The sequence below is a fragment of the Vigna unguiculata genome, chromosome 5 (genome assembly GCF_037176805.1).
Source record: "Vigna unguiculata cultivar grain cowpea cultivar isolate G323 ecotype 2 chromosome 5, ASM3717680v1, whole genome shotgun sequence".
In the NCBI taxonomy this organism is placed as follows: domain Eukaryota; kingdom Viridiplantae; phylum Streptophyta; class Magnoliopsida; order Fabales; family Fabaceae; genus Vigna; species Vigna unguiculata.
The window spans coordinates 25,425,719-25,450,788 of record NC_140796.1 but is presented as its reverse complement, the minus strand read 5'-3'; the positions used below and the strand labels follow the sequence as shown (position 1 = coordinate 25,450,788).

General features: G+C 30.3%; 1 protein-coding gene across 1 annotated transcript; it reads right to left on the bottom strand.

Annotated features, from left to right (window-relative positions):
* Nucleotides 1–6,159: 6,159 nt before the first annotated feature.
* LOC114184521 (F-box/kelch-repeat protein At3g23880-like) lies at nt 6,160–7,233 on the bottom strand. The gene has a single exon (XM_028071828.2). It carries the CDS (start codon nt 7,231–7,233, stop codon nt 6,160–6,162), a length of 1,074 nt encoding a protein of 357 aa, XP_027927629.2.
* Between the last annotated feature and the right edge of the window lie 17,837 nt (nt 7,234–25,070).

The window sequence follows — 25,070 nt, the reverse complement described above, 5'->3', positions numbered from 1 at the left end:
GGATTTGTATTAGAATTAGAAATGTATTTCTTTTGCCTAGTTTTATTTTTTGGTACTTTTAGATTTACAGAGTTTTTTTGTGTGTGCTTATATCTTGAAGAGAAACTGAATTTTTTTTACAAAACTATTAATTAGATTATAATTTAGTCTTTTGGGGGATAATAGATTAATTGGAGTATAATTGAAAGTTGAATTTTTTGTAAAAAGATAATAAGTTTAGAAAAAAAAAAGACTTACTATCGAGTTTAGAAGAACAATATTTTTTTAATTATTTTTATTAATTATTAATCTTAAAACAAACAATTTTGCAAGTTTGTGAAAAAATTGAGGCTTAAGAACGAAAAAGAGACTTGAGACTTTAAGATACTACAAATCTACTATATAGTTTATTTTCTTGACAACCAGAACCAGATTTTATTATTTTAATTCATTCATTTTTTATATTTATCTTTAGTAGTGTTTTATATATTATCATTTTTTATTTCATATAAAAATATATAAATATGTCAACTAGAAAATTTGAATCAGGCTATTCAAGAATTCAAAAGAAAAGAAGAATTGAAACTTTAATTTCATAACAAAAAGGAGCTATGAACAAAAAAGAGCAAATGTTTTGTGTATTACTGTGTGTAGATATTTCATTTCTGAAAGAAAATTGCTTAAACCTTGAAAAATATTTAAAACATGATAATTTGTTGGATATTGATAGATTTGATTTAATTTCAGAATTAAATATCTTAAGGGAAATTATAGGTTTGGAAAATTATAAACCAATTAACATTCTTAATTATATAAAAAGAATAAATTCTTTTCCAAATGCATATATAACTTATAGAATACAATTCTAGTGTAATTTGTTTCATCCGAAATGAGTTTCTCAAAGCTAAAGATAATAAAAATTTATCTAAGACCAATAATGTCTCAAGAAATATTAGATGGATTAGTCCTATTCTTGAGTCCGCATCAAACGCTCAAGATCAAAATGTGGACTTAAGCGAACGTTTACTATACATACTGTACATGAGAAAAAATTCATTCACATTCTCATACCCAAACGCAATTGCTATCAAAATTTTGTCTGATCTCCATCCCCTAGGTAATAGGTATATACTCGTATGGTACTCATCCGCTTTCTTACTCTTTCTCAATTAATTAAATTTTATAAAATAATAAAAAGTATGGTAAATAAAATATAATATTATCAAATATTTAATATTAAAAGGAGAGTATTCTCTTCTCTTCAATATCAAGTATTTATAAAGAAATTATAATTATATGCATTTCAAATTAAAATACAAAATAAAATTTCATGAGATTCAAAAAATTTATTAAATATTTATAAAAAATATTTTAAATGTATGTTTACTTCAAGTCAAATTCTAATGAAATCTCTCTCTTTTTTGTACATTGATAAAAATTATAATACATTACTTAATCAAAATCACAAAAAGAACAAAGATTAAACTAATAATAATTGAAATTTAACAAAGATCTTTCATCTTTTGAATTTCAATATATGTTGGATGATAATAAAAAAGATTCATGACAATTATATCAAATTATTATATTACAGTAAATAAAATTTACCTATACAATTATAGTGATAAAATTACACGTATGAAAATAAGTTAGAAAATAAAAATAATTATATAAAAAATATCAATACATGATAAAAAAACAAATAAAATATTAAAAAGTGATCAAATGGAAACAATTTGACAAACCGTTGAATGAAATCGCATAAAAGAAAGAAATATATACTTAAGGGTATATTAAGATGAAAAAGATCTTAGAGATAATAAAAATTGATTTAGTGAAACAAAATAGTTCTTAAAGTGAAACAAAAATCAATAATAATATAATAAAGAATATAAGTTTTTTATATTACCTAGTAAATCAAAGGTTTATGATATTGAATTTCATGACATGCCAAACAATTAGAAAAAATAAAAATAGAAAGCGTGTGTATATAAAAATTGAATTGCCATAAAATTCATTAGCATCTCCAATATATTTTTCATCTTATCATAACCTTTGTGCAATTATGTTCAAATGATGTATGTCAATTAAATATTTTTTTTTGTCTCACATTTGAATATTTATATTTATTTGAATATTTTTATTGATTGTATATTTTCTTTTCACATGAGAACATTTAACACTCCCAATTTAAGTGTTCAATAACATAAACTTTTAATTTACTACGTAATATAAAAAAATTATCTTTTTTACTCTATTATTATTAATTTTTTCTTTATGAAGAACTATTTTGTTTCGCTAAAACAATTTTCTTTATTTCTCAACCATTGATTCTGGTCATATTTGAAAAGTTTTCTTAGATCTCAAAGTATTTTTCATTTTATCATATACCCTTCGTTATATATTTGTTTTCCTTTGTGCGATTCCATTCAATAAAGTACTATATATAGTCATTATTCATAAGGTATGTGAGAAGAATCAATTTTGTTATGTATCCCTATGTGTAACACGTTTGTAACTTGAGTGTCAGAGTGTCTTTAGAGACACTCCCTTCATTTGGGATATCCCAATCATTTTGAAAGTGGACATGATGACACATCAAATTAGAGGATATATCAACACGAGGAGTGCCCTACGAGATTCCCTTGCGTCGAGGTCACGTTATCCTCATAGAAAGAGAACATCCAAACATTTGTACTTGATAATCAAATTTTGTTGATATTCTTCTTAATTTTTTTGATATTTTTACTTATCTGCAAAATAATAAGTATGTAAATCAAATATTTATTTTTTTAATTTTATTTAAAAAACCAAAAATATCTAAAAAGATAATAATAAAATAAAAAAAAATATGATAATACCAATTGTCAACTTTATTATCTGAATAATAAAAGCATAGTGAGAACCAAGACTACTTGATATGTCTCAGCCTGGACTTATGTACCTCTATATGATATGTCTCAGCCTGGACTTATTTACCTTTATATATACTTAGGCGAACAAGAACACAATACAATATTCTACAAATCACTTCAAAAGATACAAAAATCTCTTTCCCACTTTTTGTTTTATTTTTTCAAATTAATTCATTTCAAATATCTTTTTCTCATAAGCACACGGATAAAAACAATAATATATTCTGTTAAAACTTGAAATTAAAAGTGGTTTAAAAGGAAAATGAATATCATTATAAGGAACTGCTTTGAGATGTTTAAGAACAATGAATACAAACTTTCTAATTTATGTCATGACTCTTTAATATGAATAGAGTGTATTAATTGCAATAATTAATGCTTTTAAAGAAATACTAAATGAAAACAAAGATTTAAAGTTGTAAGAAAGAATATTTTCTTCTTTACCAAATTTTGGTTTCCTTTTTATTTTTTGTTTTAAAAAGTTAAATATCATGTTCATTATTCTCTTCCAGGTAACTCTACGTCGAGTTATCTTCTCATCTTTAAATTATATATATAACTATATATATATATATATATAACTATTTAATTAATTATATTTTTATAAATTAATTTTAAAAGGATGAATATAAATAATTTAATATTAAATTAATGGTAAAAAATGTTTTAATTTTTAAATTGAAGACACAAAATTAAAATATATCAATGAACTCTAGAAGTGTCCTTAATTTGTTCATGGTGGATTTAATCATGTGTTGCATAATTTAAAAATGATTAAAAATTATGCAATGGAAAATTAAAAATACAGCATGAATTACATAATTCAGAAAGACAACTTACATTCTACAATTCATAATACATTTCCAGAAAGACTATGGAACTTCATATCATCCTTAACCTCATATGATGTGATAGCCTTATCAACATCAATTAAGACAACTTAATTCATACACGGAGAAACCAAGCTGTGAGCATACTCATGAGAGAAAAGATACCATTTGTCATCCTTATAGCGTTCATCCCCATCTACTCTATTATATCTGGTGTTATACCACAAAAATCTCGGTTTAAATATATGAATAATGATAGAATGACACCCCAAAGTTACCACTTTCATGACCACCTTACGTGGCAGCAGGAATTAGATTTAAATTATTAATTTTTTAATTGAAAAATTAAATTGGCATCAGGAAGCATTATTTCCCGCACACACGCGTGTAGTCCAGTTGCCACATTTCCCACACAGCAGTCCGCGCATTTGTGTTTTCGTTTTTGAAAAATCCTCCACCGCTCCACCGCTCCACCGCTCCTCCATTTCTCATTTTTCTTTGTCCAAAGCGCCCGCACACACACAGAACCCTCTCCTTGCCTTCTTCCCGCACACACACCGCCCAAATAACCCTTCCCGAATCCCTCTCCCTCTCCCTCTCCGCTCTGTCTCCACCAACAGTTCGAACCCCTCCCTGCGAGAAACCCTAACCCTCTCCCTCTCCCTCTCCCTCTCCGTCTCCACCAACAGTTCGAGGCAACTTTTTCTGCTGTCGTTGCTCAATCCCCGAACCCCTCCACACTCCCAATTTCATAACCTAACCTATACTTTTCCCCAATGTCGACGCTCACCACCGCTGCTCCCACCGCTTATCCTCACCTGCCATTTTCTTGTTCACTCACTCACGCACTGATCTTCATCAACACCTTAACCTCCCTTCACTCAAAAATTGGTGGACGTTCTTCAGCAGCAGCAGCTTGCAACCCATACACAAGAAACATGTAACCCAGGACATAGTTTTTGGACAAATTAATTGTAAGGTATTTAAATAAATATACTATCCAACATGAAAGAAATGAAATATTGTTTGTCTTCCTAGGGGGAAACAGAGTGGGGCCCACCATTCATGTTGGATAGTATATTTATTTAAATACCTTACAATTAATGTGTCCAAAAACTATGTCCTGGGTTACATGTTACTTGTGTATGGGTTGCAAGCTGCTCCTGAAGAACGTCCACCAATTTTTGTTGTCAAGTATCAAGTGCAAATTTATTGAAAGAAATGAAATATTGTTTGTCTTCCTAGGGAGGAACAGAGTGGGGCCCACCATTCATGTTAGATAGTATATTTATTTAAATACCTTACAATGAATTTGTCCAAAAACTATGTCGTGAGTTACATGTTTCTTGTGTATGGGTTGCAAGCTGCTGTTGCTGAAGAACGTCCACCAATTTTTGTTGTCAAGTATCAAGTGCAAATTTATTGAAAGAAATGAAATATTGTTTGTCTTCCTAGGGGAGAACAGAGTGGGGCCCACCATTCATGTTGGATAGTATATTTATTTAAATACCTTACAATTAATTTGTCCAAAAACTATGTCCTGGGTTACATATTTCTTGTGTATGGGTTGCAAGCTGCTGCTGCTGAAGAACTTCCACCAATTTTTGTTGTCAAGTATCAAGTGCAAATTTATTGAAAGAAATGAAATATTGTTTGTCTTCCTAGGGGGGAACAGAGTGGGGCCCACCATTCATGTTGGATAGTATATTTATTTAAATACCTTACAATTAATTTGTCCAAAAACTATGTCTTAGGTTACATGTTTCTTGTGTATGGGTTGCAAGCTGCTGCTGCTGAAGAACGTCCACCAATTTTTGAGTGAAGGGAGGTTGAGGTGTTGATGAAGATCAGTGCGTGAGTGAGTGAACAAGAAAATGGCAGGTGAGGATAAGCGGTGGGAGCAGCGGTGGTGAGCGTCGACATTGGGGAAAAGTATAGGTTAGGTTATGAAATTGGGAGTGTGGAGGGGTTCGGGGATTGAGCAACGACAGCAGAAAAAGTTGCCTCGAACTGTTGGTGGAGACGGAGAGGGAGAGGGAGAGGGAGAGGGTTAGGGTTTCTCGCAGGGAGGGGTTCGAACTGTTGGTGGAGACAGAGCGGAGAGGGAGAGGGAGAGGGATTCAGGAAGGGTTATTTGGGCGGTGTGTGTGCGGGAAGAAGGCAAGGAGAGGGTTCTGTGTGTCTGCGGGCGCTTTGGAGAAAGAAAAATGAGAAATGGAGGAGCGGTGGAGCGGTGGAGCGGTGGAGGATTTTTCAAAAACGAAAACACAAATGCGCGGACTGCTGTGTGGGAAATGTGGCAACTGAACTACACGCGTGTGTGCGGGAAATAACGCTTCCTGATGCCAATTTAATTTTTCAATTAAAAAATTAATAATTTAAATCTAATTCCTACTGCCACGTAAGGTGGTCATGAAAGTGGTAACTTTGGGGTGTCATTCTATCATTATTCTAAATATATAAGTGTTTGCAAGCAGCAGAACCTCATCATCCTCCCAAATTATCGACAACTCTAATGGAAATTCATTATTGACATATTCCTGATAACTAAAAGTCAGTAACTTGGACCAAGATTTTTCATCGTTAAACTCCCTCTTCAGCCAAATAATTAAGTTATATTCATAATGATGAAAAAGACACAAACAACCCTTCAAAACCTCAACCTCAGGACCATAAACATAGACTTCTAAAATGCCATCAGGCATAGGAAAATATCTGCATGTCTCATCCTTTAAATGGTAAGAAAATATTTCAAGCTGATTCATTTTAACTTCATCAGAATTATCAAGGTAAAATTTGGGAAATGCTAACCAGTTTAAAGTACCACTCACAAAAATTCCGAAAGTTCGAGGACTTCCATACCCAGTAGGAACAGGGTCACAAGTTAACGTATTCCTCCAACAAGTATCTCCTAAAGACCAAACTCTTACCTCCAGTGTCTGCGATTCATTCTTATTATTATCCAAGAACACAACTTGGTAAGTGTCACTCCATTCATCATATCCAAACCCAAACCTAAACCAGGAAACATCTTTATAATCGCTGTTTCTAAAACGAATATGTGGAGAGTCTTTAGACATGGCCCTTATGGCCGGATTCCAAATCCGAAACCAGTATTCTGAAAATACCTCTTCAGTAGAAGAATCCTGTAAGCATACTAAGCCATTGCAGACACCCAAGACAGTGTAACTGCGATTGAATGGGCGATTGTTGCGATGTAAAGTTTCAAGGGTGGATGATGGGTTGTCTAGTAAATCTTGTATAGGGCAAATTACGGCATAATTCCTGTCCTGTGCTCCGTCGTCAGCGGTATCTACAAAGGTCAATAAGATGTGAGTATTTTTTGGAGACCTTTGAAAATGCAGTTTCACGAATGCAGGATCAGAGACAAGATGGTTCCGCACTTTTGAAACGCATCTCAATTGCACGACCTCCTTCAGCGGAAGCCATGACAAAATTTCCATGAGCATATTCTCGGGAAGAACACAACTATTCTGAGTAGAAGACATTGTAGAGCAGGGAAAACCCACGCAATTGTTTAACTGTTGAGAAAAAGGTGCAGATTGGAAAATGAAATAACAGATAAGAAGGAAAGAGAAATGGTCACATTGATGATGAAAAGATGTTATGCTTAAGAAGCTTTTATAGTGAAGATGTGGAACACACGCTTCAATTTTCTAAAAAATGTAAGGGCAAGAGTATATAAATAGGAATCTCAATTCCTTCTACACATTTTAACCAATTCTCCTATATTAAAAAAACTTATACAGCCACTAATTTTAACACTACAACATTTTTCTAATCACTCTTATCCATCATTTCTTTTTGTATTTTCTAAAACAAAAATAAACATCATTTCTTTTTCTATTATCTAAACAAAATAAATAGATACAAAAAGCCTCTCTCCCACTTTTAATTTTATTCTGTTTAATTAATTCATTTCTATTTTTTTTCCATAGGCACATAAATAAAAATAATAATATATTCAGTTAAAACTTGGAATTAAAAATGGTTTAAGAAGGAAGAAGAATACCATTTTAAGGAGTTGATCTAACTAAGACGTTTAAATTTTAGTCCCACGCGCTTTCACTAAATATCAAATATAAATGACCATTTAATATTAACTGCATAGAAATATAAAATTTCTCATTTATGTTATTATTAGACTATTTAAGATAAATAGAGTGCATTATTTACAATAATTAATGCTTTTAACGAAATACTCAATTAAAACAAATATTTAAAGTTTTAAGAAAGATTGTTTTCTTCTTTCCACAAAATTTTAGTTTTCTTTTATTCATTATTTTTAAAAGTTAGAAATTACGTTCATTCTCTTATAAGTAACTATATATTCTCCTTTCATCTTTAAATAATTTACATATATTTATTTTTTTATACGTAAAGTGGAAAAAGAAAATAAAATTACAACTATTTAATTAAATATTTTTCTTTTTATAAATTAATTTTAAAAGAGTAAATAAAAATAGTTTAATATTAAATTAATAGTTAAATATATTTATAATTCTTAAATTCGAATACAAAATTAGAATTTATCAACGTGGATCCATACACATTCGATTTTTTTTTTTTTTGTAATAGTTTCTGCATCATTTTTTTATTCTCTTTATATCCTTCTATTTATGGACCCTATTTCTAATATTTAAAAAACTATATTATATAATTATAAAAATTAATAATTGTTAAAATGTTTATACTTGTTTTATTGTGAGAATTTTACTACTAATAGCCTTTTTCCCACTTTTAATTTTAGTTTTTAATTAATTAATTTCAAATATATTTTTTCCTTAAGCACACCGACAAAAATAATAATATATTTTGTTGAAAGTTAGAAATAAATGTGGTTTTAAAAGGAAGAAGAAATTTGCTTTGAGATGTTTAAATCTATAGGTCCCACGTGCTATCACTAAATAAAAATAAAAGGTTAAAATACTTTTTTATCCCAATTTTCGTCAAGTTTTGTCAAATAAATTTTAATTTTGGTTTTGTGTTCAAATAGATCCTAATTTTTGTCAATTTTGTCCAATGGGGTCCTTTTTTGCTAATACCATTTAAATCATTAACGGTCATGAACAGTGACTGCCACGTGTCACTTCATGGTTTTTTTGAATTTTTTTATTTTTATCTATTTTTATTTTTTTTAAATGTCCACGTTTCAATCCACCCATGTGTCATGTGTCAAAGTCAATGTTCTATATTCAATTTGGTCCCTATATTTATTATTTTTGTTCAATTTAGTCCTATTTTTTTTGTTAACATGAACCAATTTGGTCCCTCTCAAAATTGAAATCAAATTTAATTTTTATATTAAAATTCACATTTTTTATTAAATATTTTTATATAATATATTAAAATTTAAATCATTATAACTTTGATATAAAAATTAAATTTGGTTACATCTTCGATAGGGACAAAATTTGTCAATTTTAAACAAAATTGGGACTAAATTGAACAAAAATAACAAATATAGGAACCAAATTGAATATAAAACATTGATTTTGACACGTGACACGCTATTGGATTGACATGTGGACATTTAAAAAATATTAAAAAAATTAATAAAACCACGAAGTGATACGTGACCGTCATTGTTCATGACCGTTAATGATTTAAACGCTGTTAACAAAAAATGACCTAATTGAAAAAAAATAACAAAATTGAGACTTATTTGAATACAAAACCAAAATTAAAACTTATTTGACAAAATTTAACAAAAAAAATAGAAAAAAAGACATTTTAACCAAAATAAAATTAAGCCGTGTTAAAATGTCTCAAAATTTTGTTTTAAAACATGAAGGAATGAAGAATATCAGTTCACGAAATTGCTCAGAGATGTTTAATTCTGTGGTCCACGCGCTTTCACTAAATGTTGAATACAAACGACCATTTAATACTAAGTGCATATCAGTAAATACTTTCTAATTTATGTTATTATTAGACTCTTTAATATAAATAGAGTGCATGCAATAATTAATGTTTTTAAACAAAATACTCAAATAAAAAAATATTAAGTTTTAAGAAAGATATTTTCTTCATCCCGTACAAAATTTTGGTTCCCTTTATTCATTATTTATAAAAGTTAAATATTATGTTCTTTATTCTCCTCATACAGAGTAACTCTACTCTTCTCATCTTTAAATAATTAATAGATACATTTATTTGTTTTGTATACGTGAAGAGAAAAAAAAAAGAAAAAATATTACGAATTAATTATTTTATATTTATAGATTAATTTTAAAAGGATAAATAAAATAAATATTAATTAAGAGTTAAATATGTTTTTAGAAATGTAATTTCAGAAAATTTGAATTCTCAATTGTTTCAAATTTGATTTTTTTTTCAAACTTAAAATAAAGTGGATATGGTCATTTTTATTCAATGACATTACTTTTTGTTATTTCTTAAAGGACGTATTTGAACCGGCGGTACCATGGGCAGGTTGCTGATACTCATGAGAAAACGCAAAGGCAACAGAAGCAAAGGCACGACCGAGACGGAACCGCCGATCATAAGTTCCAGGTGGGAGATCTACTGTGGTTAAAGTTGCCTAAGGAAGGGGGGTACCAACCTCAAGCTTAAACCATTGCGGGACCATTCACTCTGCAAGAGAAGGAAGGGGAGAATGCGTTCAAACTAGAACTGCCCGCCACCCACCCCGTCTTCAATGTTGATCAGCTGAGATTGAAAGAGCCCTCCATCTTGGATGAGGCGGCTGAACCTGAGGTTGAGTTGGAGATCGACGACCTCATTCCTGATCGACAGCTGGTGTTAACCGAAGACCGGCCAAAAGAGAGCCCGAAGAAGAGGGAAAAAAGCTCTCTCTACAGAGTAGGGTGGGAAATGTTCTCACCACAGAAGCCAAGTGGTTCACGGCTGAACAGGTACGGAAGGAGAGAGAATTGCTTTTGTTGAAGAAGCTTAAAAAGAAGCTCTTGCTCATGAATCCCTTTCAGGTGCAGATGAAGAAATATGTTGTTTAGCTTGGGACTAGGGCTTGTGATCCTTCTCTTAACGGTAGAACAAAAATAACAAAGGAGCTCTCCTATCCTAAGCAAGCAGCGGAGTCGTAGACCATTGCTTTAATGAAAGACGGGATGGGTTCCTTCTGATCCTAAGCTGTGAACTCATGGTCAAATTCCGAGGTGGGCTTTCCCTTCTCTATGGTAGCATGGTCTTCTCCTAGGGTTTCTCTTGGTGAAGGAAAGGCTACTGGAAGCCTAGAAGGAAAAGAAGTCTGGGCTGGGGAACGAAGTGACTTCCGGATCCGCATTAACTTATTAATTGAGGAGTTTTCCCGACTCTCGGTTCCTCTTGCCTTTGTTCCCGTGCCCTGGTGGAGTCCCTAGAACTTTAAACTTAAGGAGCATTCGACTGAGATTAGATTAGTGGGTAGCACTTGTTGAATTGAATAAGATGTTCTTGCTCAGAATGAGGGAAGGTGGGATCCTATCTTTAGGAAAAGAAAGGCCTAATGAAAGCTAGCACTCTTTTCAAGCCTATAGCCTATATATGAATTCTTCTCCATCCATGTGGGAGTTCCCCGCCAACCTGTGGGAGTGCCACTATCAATAGGAAACAGACTTCTTTCTTATTCTATCAAGCAATTAAATACCTTAGGATATATCATATTTTACATTATTAATCTAGCATTGGACTCTTACCTGGACTAAGAATATGTTAAATTGTATAAATATATCAAATATTAATATAAAACATTTTTGACATGTAAATAAAATTGAACTCAATTGGGTTATTATATATATATATATATATATATATATATATATATATATATATATATATATATATATATATATATATATTTTAAATTTGAAAACAATTGGGTTAAAGTTTAAAAACTAAAAGTATATTAATTTAACTTATACTCATCCTATTATTTATCTCATCCCGTTTAATTTTTAAATTACTAAAGTACTATCAGTTTCTTAACTATCCTAAAGAATATATATAATTATATATATATATATATAATACTATCTTACTTTATAATTCTATAACCCTTATTTTTATTTATCTTTGTGCAACTATATTCCAATTGTATATTATTAATTATAGTCAATTAAATAGATTTATTTTTCATATTGAATACTTTTACTCCTTTCTAATATTTTATTTATTATGTTTTTTTTTCAAATGAAAATATTTGACTCACAATTTCAAATGTTCAATTATATAAACCTTTTATTTAGTAGGTAATATAAAAAACTTATATTTTTTATTATCTTTAATCCTTAATTTTCATTTCTCATTAAGAACTTTTTTTTTTCTTAAACATTTTTCATTATCTCTTACCGGTTTGACTACTATGATATCTTAAAGTTGATTTCTTTTAGATTTTCAAGGTGTCTTTTTGTTAGGAATCCAAGTGTGAGTCTAAGTCTCAATTGACCAGAAATGAGAAAGTAGAGCACTATATAAGAATAAAGACCCATAAACCCATTGCCTTAAGATTTTGGGTTGAGAGTGGTGTCATTGCCTTATATGGTTCGACTCAGGTCTCATTGGTGTTATATCTCCTCAGTGATACCCCCTCCTTAAAAACCTAACAAGTGGTATCAGAGCCGATGGTTAAAATCGGCTCAGACGAGTGCAGGTCCCTGTATCGAAAGTCTTCCTGGCAAGGGTTCCAGGTAAGTGTGTCCCGTTAAGATGAATGGAAGTACGAGAAGGGGTACTCATGGTTGGAAATGCTTCCGTTGGAGGGGGAGTGTACCACTGTGGTTGAAGGGACTCATCCTTGAGGGGAAGATTGTTAGTAATTCAAGTGTGAGTCTAAGTCCCACATTGGCTAGAAATGAGAAAGTAGAGCACTATATAAGAATAAAGACCCATAAACCCATCGCCTTAAGGTTTTGGATTGAGAGTGGTGTCAATTCCTTATATGGTTAGGCTCATGTCTCATTGGTGTTTGATCTCCATAGTGAAACCCCCTCCTTATAAACCTTACAAGTGGTATCAGAGCTGATGGTTAAAACCGGCTCAGACGAGTGCAGTATGGTCCTAGTATCGAAAGTCTTCCTGGTAAGCGTGTCCCGTTAAGAAGAACGATGGTACAAAAAAGGGTAGAAAAGGAGGGACTCACCCTTGAGGGGGGAGATTGTTAGGAATCCAAGTGTGAGTCTAAGTCCCAATTGACAAAAAATGAGAAAGTAGAGCACTATATAAGAATAAAGACTAGAGATGGCAACAGGGCGGGGCAGGGACGGGTTTCACTATCCCATACCCATCCCCGTCAAAAAAATTCATCTCATCCCCATACCCAAACCCAACGGGTATCAAACTTTTGTCCCATCCCCATCCCTACCGGGTACCGGGTGTAATCTCGTACCCATACCCATACCTGTTTTCTTACTACTTTAATATTAATTTTAATTAATTTTTATAAAAAATTACGGTAAAGGAAACATAATATTATTAAATATTCAATATTAGGAGTATGGTTGTTTCTTCGATATCAAATACTTTGAAATAAATTATAATTGTTTACATTTTAGATTATAATACCAAATAAAATTTGATGAGAACCAAAACATTTATTAAATTTGCAAACATTAATGAAACCTAGTTGATAAATTTTAAGAATATTTTTTAAAAAATATAAAAGGAAAAAAATATTTTTTAAAAAATATAAAAGGAAAAAAAAGATTTAAATTAAAATATATTTTAAATATTTGTTTACTTCAATTTTTTAAATTATAATGAATCTATTTTTTATACACTAATAAAAGTTATAATACATCACTTGATCAAAATGACGCAAAGAAAAAATAATAAACATAATAATAAAATTTTAACATAGATCTTGTATCTTTTGAACCACAATATATATTGGATGGTGGTAAAAAAAATTCATGGCAATTACATTAAATTTTTATATTGTAGTAAATAAAAATTATTTATACAACTATAGTGAAAAAATTAAAGTATGAATGTAATGAGTTAGAAAATAAAAAATAATTAGATAAAATTTATCGAAATAGTATTCTACATGATGAAAATAAACAAAAAATAAAAATATTAAAAAATTAACAAATATGTGTCTTATAAACAATTTGGAGACTATTGGAAGGAATCACACAAAGGAAAACAAATATATAATTAATGGTATAATAAGATGAAAAATATCTTAGAGATCTAAGAAAACTTTTCAAATATCAACATATATACTCAATGGTTGATAAAAAAATGACGCAAAAAATAAATAATAAACATAATAAAATTTTATCATAGATCTTGTATCTTTTAAACTCCAATATATGTTGGATGGTGATAAAAGAATATTCATGGCAATTATATTAAATTTTTATATTGTAGTAAATAAAAATTATTTATACAATTATAGTGAAAAAAAATTAAAGTATGATTGTAGTGAGTTAGAAAATAAAAAATAATTAGATAAAATTTATCGAAATAATATTTTACATGATGAAAATACACAAAAATAAAAATATTAAAAAATTAACAAATGTGTGTCTTATAAATAATTTGAAGACTATTGGAAGGAATTGCACAAAGAAAAACAAATGTATAATTAAGGGTATGATAAGACGAAAAATATCTTAGAGATCTAAGAAAACTTTTCAAATACCAACATATATACTCAATAGTTGAGAAATAACAAAAATTGTTTTAGTGAAATAAAAGAGTTCAAATAAAACAAAAATTAATAATAATAAGTAAAGAATTTTTGTTATATTACCTAGTAAATGAAATGTTTATCCTATTAAACACTTAAATTGAGAGTATTAAACATTTTCATGTGAAAGGAAAATATACAATAAATAAAAATATTAAAAAATAATAGAAATATTCAAATGTTAGACATAACTTTTTTTTAATTTACGTACATCATTTTAACATAATTACCTAAAGGTTATGATAAGATAAAAAATATATTGGAGATGTGAACGAGTTTCATGACAAACCAAATATTTAGAAGAAATAAAAAATAGAAAGAATATATATATATATATATATATATAGGGTTACTTAATTAATTGTGAATATTTTAATAATTTAAAAGAGGATGGAGATATGGCGGGGACGGGTATTATGGCGGGGATATATTCATCCCCATCCCCATCCCCATACCCAATCAAAAAAATCGGGGATTCCCCATACCCATACCCATACCCAGTCAATGCGGAGATTCCCCTTCAAAACGGGGACGGGTTCGGGCAATACCCACGGGGACGGGTTTATTTGCCATCTCTAATAAAGACCCATCAACCCATTGCCTTGAGGTTTTGGGTTGAGAGTGATGTCATTAGCTTAGGCTCAGGTCTCATTGGTGTTGTATCTCCCCAGTATACTCCCTACTTAAAAACCCAACACTTTTATCTTATAAGACCTTTAATTATATATACACTTGTTTTCGTTTGAACATTATCATTTAATGGTATATCAAATTGCTTTTAAGACACACATTTTATCATTTTTACTTATTTTTAATATTTTTATTTGTTGTTTATTTCTATCATGTAGAATAATTGTTTGATGATTTTTTATATAATTTCTTTTATTTTCTATCTCATGTAATAAGTTTAATTTTATCACCACAATTATATAAAAAAAAAAAATTATTTACTATAATATAATAACTTAATGTTAATAACTTAATCTTGTTTCTCACTATCCAACATAAGTTGAAGTTAAAAAGATGAAAGATCTATGTTAAATTCTAATTATTATTAGTTTAATATTTTTTTTGTGCAATTTCATTCAAATGATGTATTATAATTTTTATTAGTGTATAAAAAAATATTTAATTAGAATTTAGAGAAAGTAAGGAGAGAGACATTTAAAATATTGTTAAACTTAGATACTTATTTGTTTTTTATATAATTTTGTAAAAGTATTTGTTACTTTTATCAACTTTGTTTCATTTATCGTAAACTTAATAAATATTTTGGTAAATATTTTGGTTCTGAGAAAATTTTATTTGGTACTCTAAATGGAAATGTATACAATTATAATTTATTGATAAATATTTGATATTAAAAAAAACAAGAATACATCCTTTTTTATATTGAATATTAGATAATATAATGTATCCTTTACCATGATTTTTTTATTTTTGTTTATAAAAAATAATTAATTGATATGCAATTAGTAAGGAATCGGTATAGACATAGATATAAATGTATACTTGTTACCTGGTGGTGATGGAAATGAGATAAAAATGTTATACCCATCTAATATGGGTACGAGGATGAATGAAGATGAATTCTTTCTTTGGACATTGGTATGATGATACTCAAACCCATTTCTGCTCTCCCATCCTTAGTTTAACCGTTAAAGTAATTATCATTTGAATGACATGTCAAATAATTACACACAATATATATCAATCACAAAAGTTAGTTTTATCACTAATTACTCTTTTGTTATTATGCCATTTTCAATCAATTGACATATACATATTTATTTTTATGAGAACCTAGAAAATGGCTTGAGAGGACTGATGATTTTTTTTTATAAGAAGAGAACACTATAATATTTTAATAATAAAAGGTTAAACTATATAAATATTTCTAAGAGTTGAATTTCATTTTATATAAAACCATTATCTCTCTAAATCATATATCTATAAACCACTTTTTTTAGGATGAAGACGAAGATTACTTGGACAAAAGGACTCACAAAATGTAGAAATAAATTTAATATTTTTCTTAAATATGAGTTGTAATTTCTTTTGAATTTCAAAGTATATTAGGTGACATTGCATTAGCTTTTAATGTTTTCAGTTGTACAATCATGATTTCACATATACATTATGGTATTTGCACATTTACTTTTATTACCAAATGTTATGACTTTTACTTATGGTTTTTCCAATTACAAAACTTATGAATATGAATTTAATTGTCTATTATCTTATTTATTTCATAATTTAAAATAAATAAGTCTTTTAATAATTTATATGACTGGTTATATTTTTATCTTGCTCAAAAATAAATTGGAAGAATAAAAACTTAATTATTTTTTTATAAATGCTATAACTTTAGTCCAAAATAATGTCACATTATAAAAAAAGCGTTCCCTAAATATACAACTTATAAGAATAAATCACATTTTTAAAAGTGTTGCTTAAATACTATCAAAAGAAAATGTAGCGTATAAAATGTGTTGCCTAAAGAATAGCCAACATTTAAAATGTATTACCAAAAGAATTGGCAATGTCTAAAATGTGTTGCCTAAAAAATATGCAACGTTTAGAATATGTTGCGTAAAACTATGAATAAATTGTTGCCTATACACTCATAAAAAAGTGTGGTCTATTGTACTTGTCTAAGACAACGATTTTTAAAACATTGGTGGCCTTAGAAAAAAAAATCGTTGCCTTTGAGCAATGGCCATGGCTGCAAACTCCACGGTTGAAAAATCGTTGCCAAACTATTGCATAAACTTAAGGCCACAAATATATTGCTTTTGGCAACATTTTTCAGTTGTTGTCTAAACTAAAAAATGGTGTAGTGAGTAAGTCATTTTTCTACCCTTTTCTTAGGTCAAATTTGTTTTCTTCCTTGCATGCAATCTTCTTCTATTGCATGTGTCATCTAAATCATTGATGTGAGTTTTTACTAATCAATGATCATAATGGTATGGTTTGATCATGTTTGTGAAGTTTCTATGTGTAAATAGAGTATCTTGTGGGGTTGAAGGTGTTTTGGTTTTTAGAGCACCTTTGAGAACAAAGGTAGTTTAATCAAGGTAAGGGAAACTAATCTTAATCTTTGCATGCTTGAATTCCATTGTTTTGATTTGGTTGTTTAGTTCTCTATGTGTTGATGGTCAAATTAGTATATTTGTTTGGATTGATCTTGGCTGAATTAGGTGAGAAATTATATGATAATGTGAAATTGTGTTGATTGATATAAGGATATATGATATGAATTTGGGGTTTATCCATAGCAGGGTATCCTTAGTTCAAATGGGTCATTTTTATCAAATTGGTGTTGTTTATGACTTGTTCGTTGAAGGAAAACTCCCATTTGAGCTAAAGATATCACTAATTATGTAGATTTATGTGTCTGCGTTATTAAGACTCGTTAGACGAGTCAACCTTTCGCTAAGCAAGTGCAAAAATTGATTTATGGTAGAGAGGGTAGCGAGGCTTTCTCGCTGAGCGAGTAATCTTCTCGCCAGGCAAGTTGGGTTTTCTTCCTTTGAATCATCTAAAAAAATTAGGATTTTGCTTCATTAACCGTTGAATTGAGCTAAAATTTTGACAGCTTGTTCTTGACACATGAATCTTCACTTTGACGTTGGGATCTTTGGTTTGAAGTTTGTTTTTAGAAAAGGCAGTCACTTAAGATTGTTCTATTTTAAGTTTCTCTTTTTGTGAAGAGTATTTTTACTTGATGCGTTGGTGGGTTGCTATGCACTTATTTGTTATTTTGGTTTGATCTTGGAATAAAAAAAAGTCTATTATGAATGATAGATGTGTGTGTCTTGAAATGTAAAGTGTAAAGCATGATAATGTGATAATATATATATATATATATATATTTATTGTGGATATGTGACATGAATGTGAAGGAATTGTTGAGAAGATTATATTCTACGGAACTGTAATGCTATCATGAGTATGAAAGTGGAGGCATGGAATGGAACAACGGAAATTATTGAATTTTTTGGTTGTTTGAGGGTTGTGCTTCTAAGGAAGAAATGCAAACCCTTGCTAGTGTTATGAATTGACTACAAATATGTGTTGGTTATAAGTTATCCTATACTCTACGAAGCTTACAAACTCACATAGAGTATTGTAGTCTAGGTGGAGAGAGTTGAAGGAGGTTTTTATGGAGGGATTAGGGGTGAGACCTCTCGTCTGGCGATGTCATAAGTTAACTTAACCTGTTAAGGAAAATTTGATTGGTTTGTTAGGTCAAGTGGAGTCAGAGCTGTTTGTGCAATCCAATAAGAGGTTTTATGACAGGTGCAAGGCTTCGTGTGTCAAAGTTATACATAAATCTGGACATTGAGTCTCAAATGCATGTGTTTATGCTTCATTTATTAAATCTTATTTGTTGAGCTGAATGCATGACTAGTTTAAATGTTTGCAGGTTATTTGCTCAGGTGTGATATTGATTCTAGAATGTTCAAAATTATAATTAACGTACCTTTTTCTTTTGATTTTGAATTAGATAGAAACTAACTTCTTTAGATAAACTTTGAATAAAAGGACTCTTTTTACATCTTGGATATATTTAATAATGTCTCATGTTTGTTTGGTCACTTTTGCTTAATATCTATGATGTATGTAACCTATGAATAGAATTTTTCTCTATTTTTAGGGTGTTACAATTTTGATAAAAAATAAAAAAGAGAAACTTTTATAAATATTTATATAGAAGTTATAAAAATTATGAATACAAAATATTATTTTAAAAAAGAATGGTTTTGTAGATGTACATGTTATAATTACATATAATTTACTTTTTGTTATTATTATAAGCATACAATAAAAATACATTTAATATGATTATATATATATATATATAATATAAAAAATGATAAAATCAATATGTATTAGTTATTCTTTAACCACGCATTTTTTTTAATTTTTTATTGTTTTGGTTTTTTAATGGGGATGTGTGATGTATTTATTGTTGAACTATTTCTTCAAAAGCGTTACTTATCGCAATTAATTCATTCTATTTATATTAAAGGGTTTAATAATAACAAAAACTAACAACTTTGTATTCATATGCAACTAATATTAAATGGTTTAAATGGAAATTTATATTCAACATTTAGTGAAAGCGTGTGGGACCTTCAGTTTTAAGATTATACATCCAAAGGTGACTTTTTAAAGATACATTTTGGTATAATTACTCGTATAGTATCCAGTTTGGGATTTTGGTATAATTACTTATATAGTATCCAGTTTGGAGCTAGTGTGTTAAATAGGTATCTGGTTTAAAAAAGTATCAATTGTGTCCCCAAATTAGTTTATGTGCATCAATTGAGTCCATTTATGTTGACGTCCTTATAAAGGTTAACGTTGACTGATACTGGTTGGTCTGTGAATTAAATTTCGTACACGTGGAGAATTTATACTAATGACGTGGATATAGGATATGTTGGCTGGTAACGAAAAATTAAAATGCAAATGCATGAGTAGAAGAAAAATAAAATTGGGGAAAGTTGTCGAAGTGGAGATGAAGTGGAGGAAGAACTGTCGCGATCAGTGGTTTTGCTGGGACTAGGATCTGAAATCGAAGTTCAAAGGCGACATTGAGAGCGACTTGCGAACCATCGTTCACGAAAGGTTGGTATTCACTTTGTTTGTGATTTACTGATTAGGGTTTTGATGTTAGGGTTTTATGGTAGAGGTTAAATTTTGAATTGGTGTTGATTTATGTGTTTAGGCGCGCTGTATTTTATGTTTTTGTAGTTTCAATGTTTTGTTTTTTGTAATGTTTGAGTCAGTATTACTTTATTGGTAATTCCCCCATTATATGTAGAGGTGTCAATTTGGCCCAGCCCACAGGGTTTGGCCCTGACCCATGTGGGCTAGGGCCAAAAAATCCCACATTGAAAAAAAGCCCCTAACAAAAAAGCCCACAAGGCCAAAAACCCTACAAAAGCCCTGTGGGCTAGGGCCAATCCATGGCCTTTCATCTTCCACATGAAAAATATATTATTTTTAAAATATATTACTATTTGTGGAATAGGCCTAACGAATCGGACAAGCACGATGATCTGAATAGGTCGAACGACCCGAACCTGCCTGACAACCTCGACAAGAACGACGACTCGAAAGAGCTCGATGATCCAAACAGGCCCAACGACCCGAACGGCCCGACAACCCTGACAACAGGAACGGGCCCAACAACCAGGACAAACCCGACAACACCGATGGGCCCAACGACATGGACGGGCCCGACTTGATCTTTGACTTTTGCTTAATGTAGTATTATTTGGGGGGCTAACCCACCTTAGCCCTAACCCTAACCCACTAGAGAGGGGGCTTTGGTGGCTCGGGCTTTTTTTTGGCCCCCTCATTTGGGGGCCTCCTAAAATGGGGCTTTATGAAGAGTGGGCCAAGGCTGGCCCATGGGCTAGGGGCCAAATTGACACCTCTAATTTATATGTGACAGTGACGGTGTTGATGATGTGGTGTGGTCCCTCTTTCTTAATTGTTGTTGGTGTCTTGGTGGTATGGAATGTAAATTGTGGGTTATTGTTTGGGTTTTTTTATATTTGGCAGGGATATAGAGTTAGGCATATAATAGTTGACATGGACGACGAAAATTTTGAAGTGGTATTTCACCATGGGAGAATTGTCAATGATGGGTCACTGAAATACGTGGGAGATAGTAGTACTTTATTTTATGACCCTAACAGATGGAGTTTCTTTAAGATAATGTTTATTTTGAGGGAGATGGGGTATGTGAATGTGAAGAAATTATGGTATTCAGTAGGTGGGGGTTCTGTGTTGGAAGGAATGTTGGAGTTGCTAAGTGATGATGGATGTGTATGTCATATGGTGAACATAGCCACTCTGAATGGTCAAGTGCACCTTTATGTGGTACACTTTGTCTGTGAACCTCAAGTAATTCATATGATAGAGGACCAACCTGCTGTGGAGGGGGATGGTCAACAAGAAGCAGTTGTGGGGGATGAGAATGGGGGAAATGATAATGTGGATGGGGATGTTGAGGAAGAAGTGGTTGTTGAGATTGACAATGAATCACCCAATAATGTGGATGGGGTTACTAGGGAAGAGGTTGTTGTTGAGGTTGATATAGAGGCACAAGATAATGTGAATGGTGTGGTTAATGAACAAGTTTCTGTTTAGGGTGAGGAGGACTTAGTTGATAATGATGAGGCATACGAAGACCCTGGTGTTGAGTGTGAGATTGAGGCTGAACATGTTGTTGGGGATGGTGAGGAGGAAGTTGGTGGAGAAGACCATGTTGTTGAATGCGAGGTTGAGGCTGAAGACATTGTTGGGGATGGTGAGGAGGAACTTGGTGGAGAGACAAACAATGACGAGGATGATGAGTATGAGGTGAGTAGTTGGACTGAGTCTGAAGGTGATGTCATGAATGAGGATGAATTATATGATGTCAGGATTGATAGAGATGATATGGAGAACGAATTATATGAGGTTAGAATTGGAGGCCATCAAGTGCTTGGGCCAAGTGGGAGTACCGAACAAAGTCACAAGATACAAATGTGTATGTCAGAGGAATTTATGATAATAAGTGGGAGTCTGAAACATTAGATAGTGATGACTATAGTGATACAACAGATGACGATAAAGACAACTATGGTCACTTTGGGATTTTTGCAATGCCTAAAGTATGGAGGACTACAAGTGGGAAGTTGGAACCTATTTTGCTGAAAAGGAAGAATTTACGGAGTCAATAAGAACTTACAGTGTGCATAGTGGTAGGAAATTTAAAATATTTAGAAATGACAAAAGAAGAATTTGTATGAAGTGTTTGGGTGGCAAAGGTAAGATGCATTATTGTTTTAAGAAATGAAATTAATATAAAACTTATATAAAAAGATAATGAGTAATTTGTGGTATATTAATTAGTTAAAAATATAAATTATTTAAATTGTGTTGTCTTGTTAAAATGCGTGTATAGTTACTTTTAAGGTTGAATAAATTCTTTTAATTTTGAAATATAATTAGGAGTAAAATATAAATATAATATATATATATATAATTATATTGTTGAAATAAATTCGTGGTTTGGGGATGTGGTATATCCATTTCATGTAACCAAAGATTATCATATCATAAGAATCACTTCCTAGCATCCCCACATCATGAAAACATCATAATTCGTGAGAACTGGGTAGGCTAATTGGTGTCGCCTGGCGGGCAGTGCATAGCCGCCAGGCAGTGCATAGCAGAAAACCCAGAAATAGCTTCTGGAGGTATGAGTCGCCTGGCGGGCCTTCAACACCGCCAGGCGGTTTCTGGAAATTTCCAAAAATCCGACAGAATTCAACGCAAACTCAAAAATGCACATTCTAATCATCCAATATAGCACGAAAACATACAATTATCATCAAAACACAAATAAGAGCTCCCCTAACCTGGTTTCCTCGCTTAAAATTGGGCTCCTTGAAAGCTTTCAATGATCACCAATGGCTTCCTCCCAACTTGGCTCCCGTATCACTCCAGAACCCACGTTCCTCTCTGAACTCTTGTTCCTCACATTACCTTCTCCAATTCCAACCAGTCTTTTCAGCCATCCTTGGCTGCTAAGTCTGCTAGGGTTTCCTTTAACCCTTCAAATTCAAGACAACACCAAAAATAGCAAAAATAAAGTTTCATTTAGGTCAAGGTTTGAACCCACTCCCATGTACTCAATGCCAAACCATTCAACCAATTCACATTTCATGCCATCTAATTTGATTCAATTATTATAAAATTCCACAACATGATTAACATATATATTAAAAATAATACCAAATTAATAACACACAAAAATGGCAAACCTAGGACTCAAACCCAAGTTCCATCACACAAACAAAATACTCTCAACCACTTGAACTAGTACTTTCCCACATCATAAAATTCCGCATTTATTGTCTTAAAGATTCCCATTACCCGCATTTATTAACTAATTATTTAATTATCTATTTAATTTTTCCTCGGGTCTTACACTATAAGATATTATTATAATGATATTATTATTATTATTATCACTACAAGATATTATAATGGTATTATTATTTGTTTTGTTATTCATTTATCTTTACATTTGAACAATTATTTCAATTTAAAAAATTAGTTACTAAAATTAGTAAAATAATAAAATTGAAAAATATTTTGTTATTATAAATAATTATTTAAATTTAAAATATAATAATTAAGAGGATAAAATTGATAAAATTAAAAGGACACCAAAGATGTTTATCTCTTTATATATGTAGTTGTATTAATATTAATAATATTATTAGTAGTAGTAGTATTAGTATTAAATATATTTAACTTTTAGCAACATTAAAATATAGTTATTTTATTATTTAATTTCTATTTTATTTTTTATTGGTGAGTTTTAAATAAAATATTATACACACAAGTACAATATTTATGAGTATTTTTATCCTTTAAATAAAATAAAATTGCATTAATGGTTATTAGATTAGATTTTATTTAATATCACACTTAACTATATACTTTTATAAGATTCAATACATATTAATTATCCTTAATCAGTGTCGGGTACTGGTTAGCAAGAACCTAACAAATATAAGGTTATGTTTGTCGCTCTTTTACAAATACTTCTATACATTTATCTCTTTTCTCATCCTTAAATAACTTGTCCAAAAATTATTGATATTTGTGAAGCTTAAAATTATAAATTCTAACAATTAAAAATCATCACAGATGAAGTTTCCAACAGTTAAAATAATTGTCACAATTATACATAAAAAAATGATCTATGACAAAAATATTTTAATCGTTAGTAGTGTTGTCAGAAAAGAAAAAATAATAATGGTTAAAAATTGTTACAGAATGTATATTAATTTGATAATATTTTGTCATATTTTGACAATCAAAAATCGCTAAAAATATATGATATTTTTGACAGTAAACCACCACCACTATATATATATATATATATATATATATATATATATATATATATATATATATATATATTTTGACTGTGTATAAATAACACAGAAGGATACTATTCCATCTTTGTTCTTGTCCCAAAATATTCAAATAAATCTTTATTATGATTTTTTTATGTTTTGCTCTCGTATTATATCCAACTCTTTCTCACAATAAAGGTGGTTGTAAATTTTAATCTGATTGCAAATTCTAATGAGTAATACATGCCAAGCTAATAAAAGAAAAATAAGACATATTAAACTTTTGATTTTAAAACTACCAAATTTAAAATTTTGAGCTGGAATTGATAATAAATGATAAAAAAATATATAATGTACAAAATATCTTTTATTATAATTATTATTACAAATATCTTTTGTTTTGGTGGAGTTAGGATACTAAATTAGAATATCAATGTGTATAACAATATCTTTTGTATAAAGGTTAGAATACCTCTCAAGTGCTTCTTTTAATTAAATTTATTCTTTGCTGATAAAAAATAATAATAAAAATAAAAAATGGAATTATTGAGCAAAAACTACCTTGAGCATAAACTTCCTAATTCCCAGTAACAAATTCACCAAATACTCCCACAATACATGTTAGAGAATCAATACACATCTCAGGACAAAAACATCATATAGACTATAGGCTAAATAACCAGATATAAAATCAATACACATCTCACTCGTAAAGAGAATCATCGATATAAAA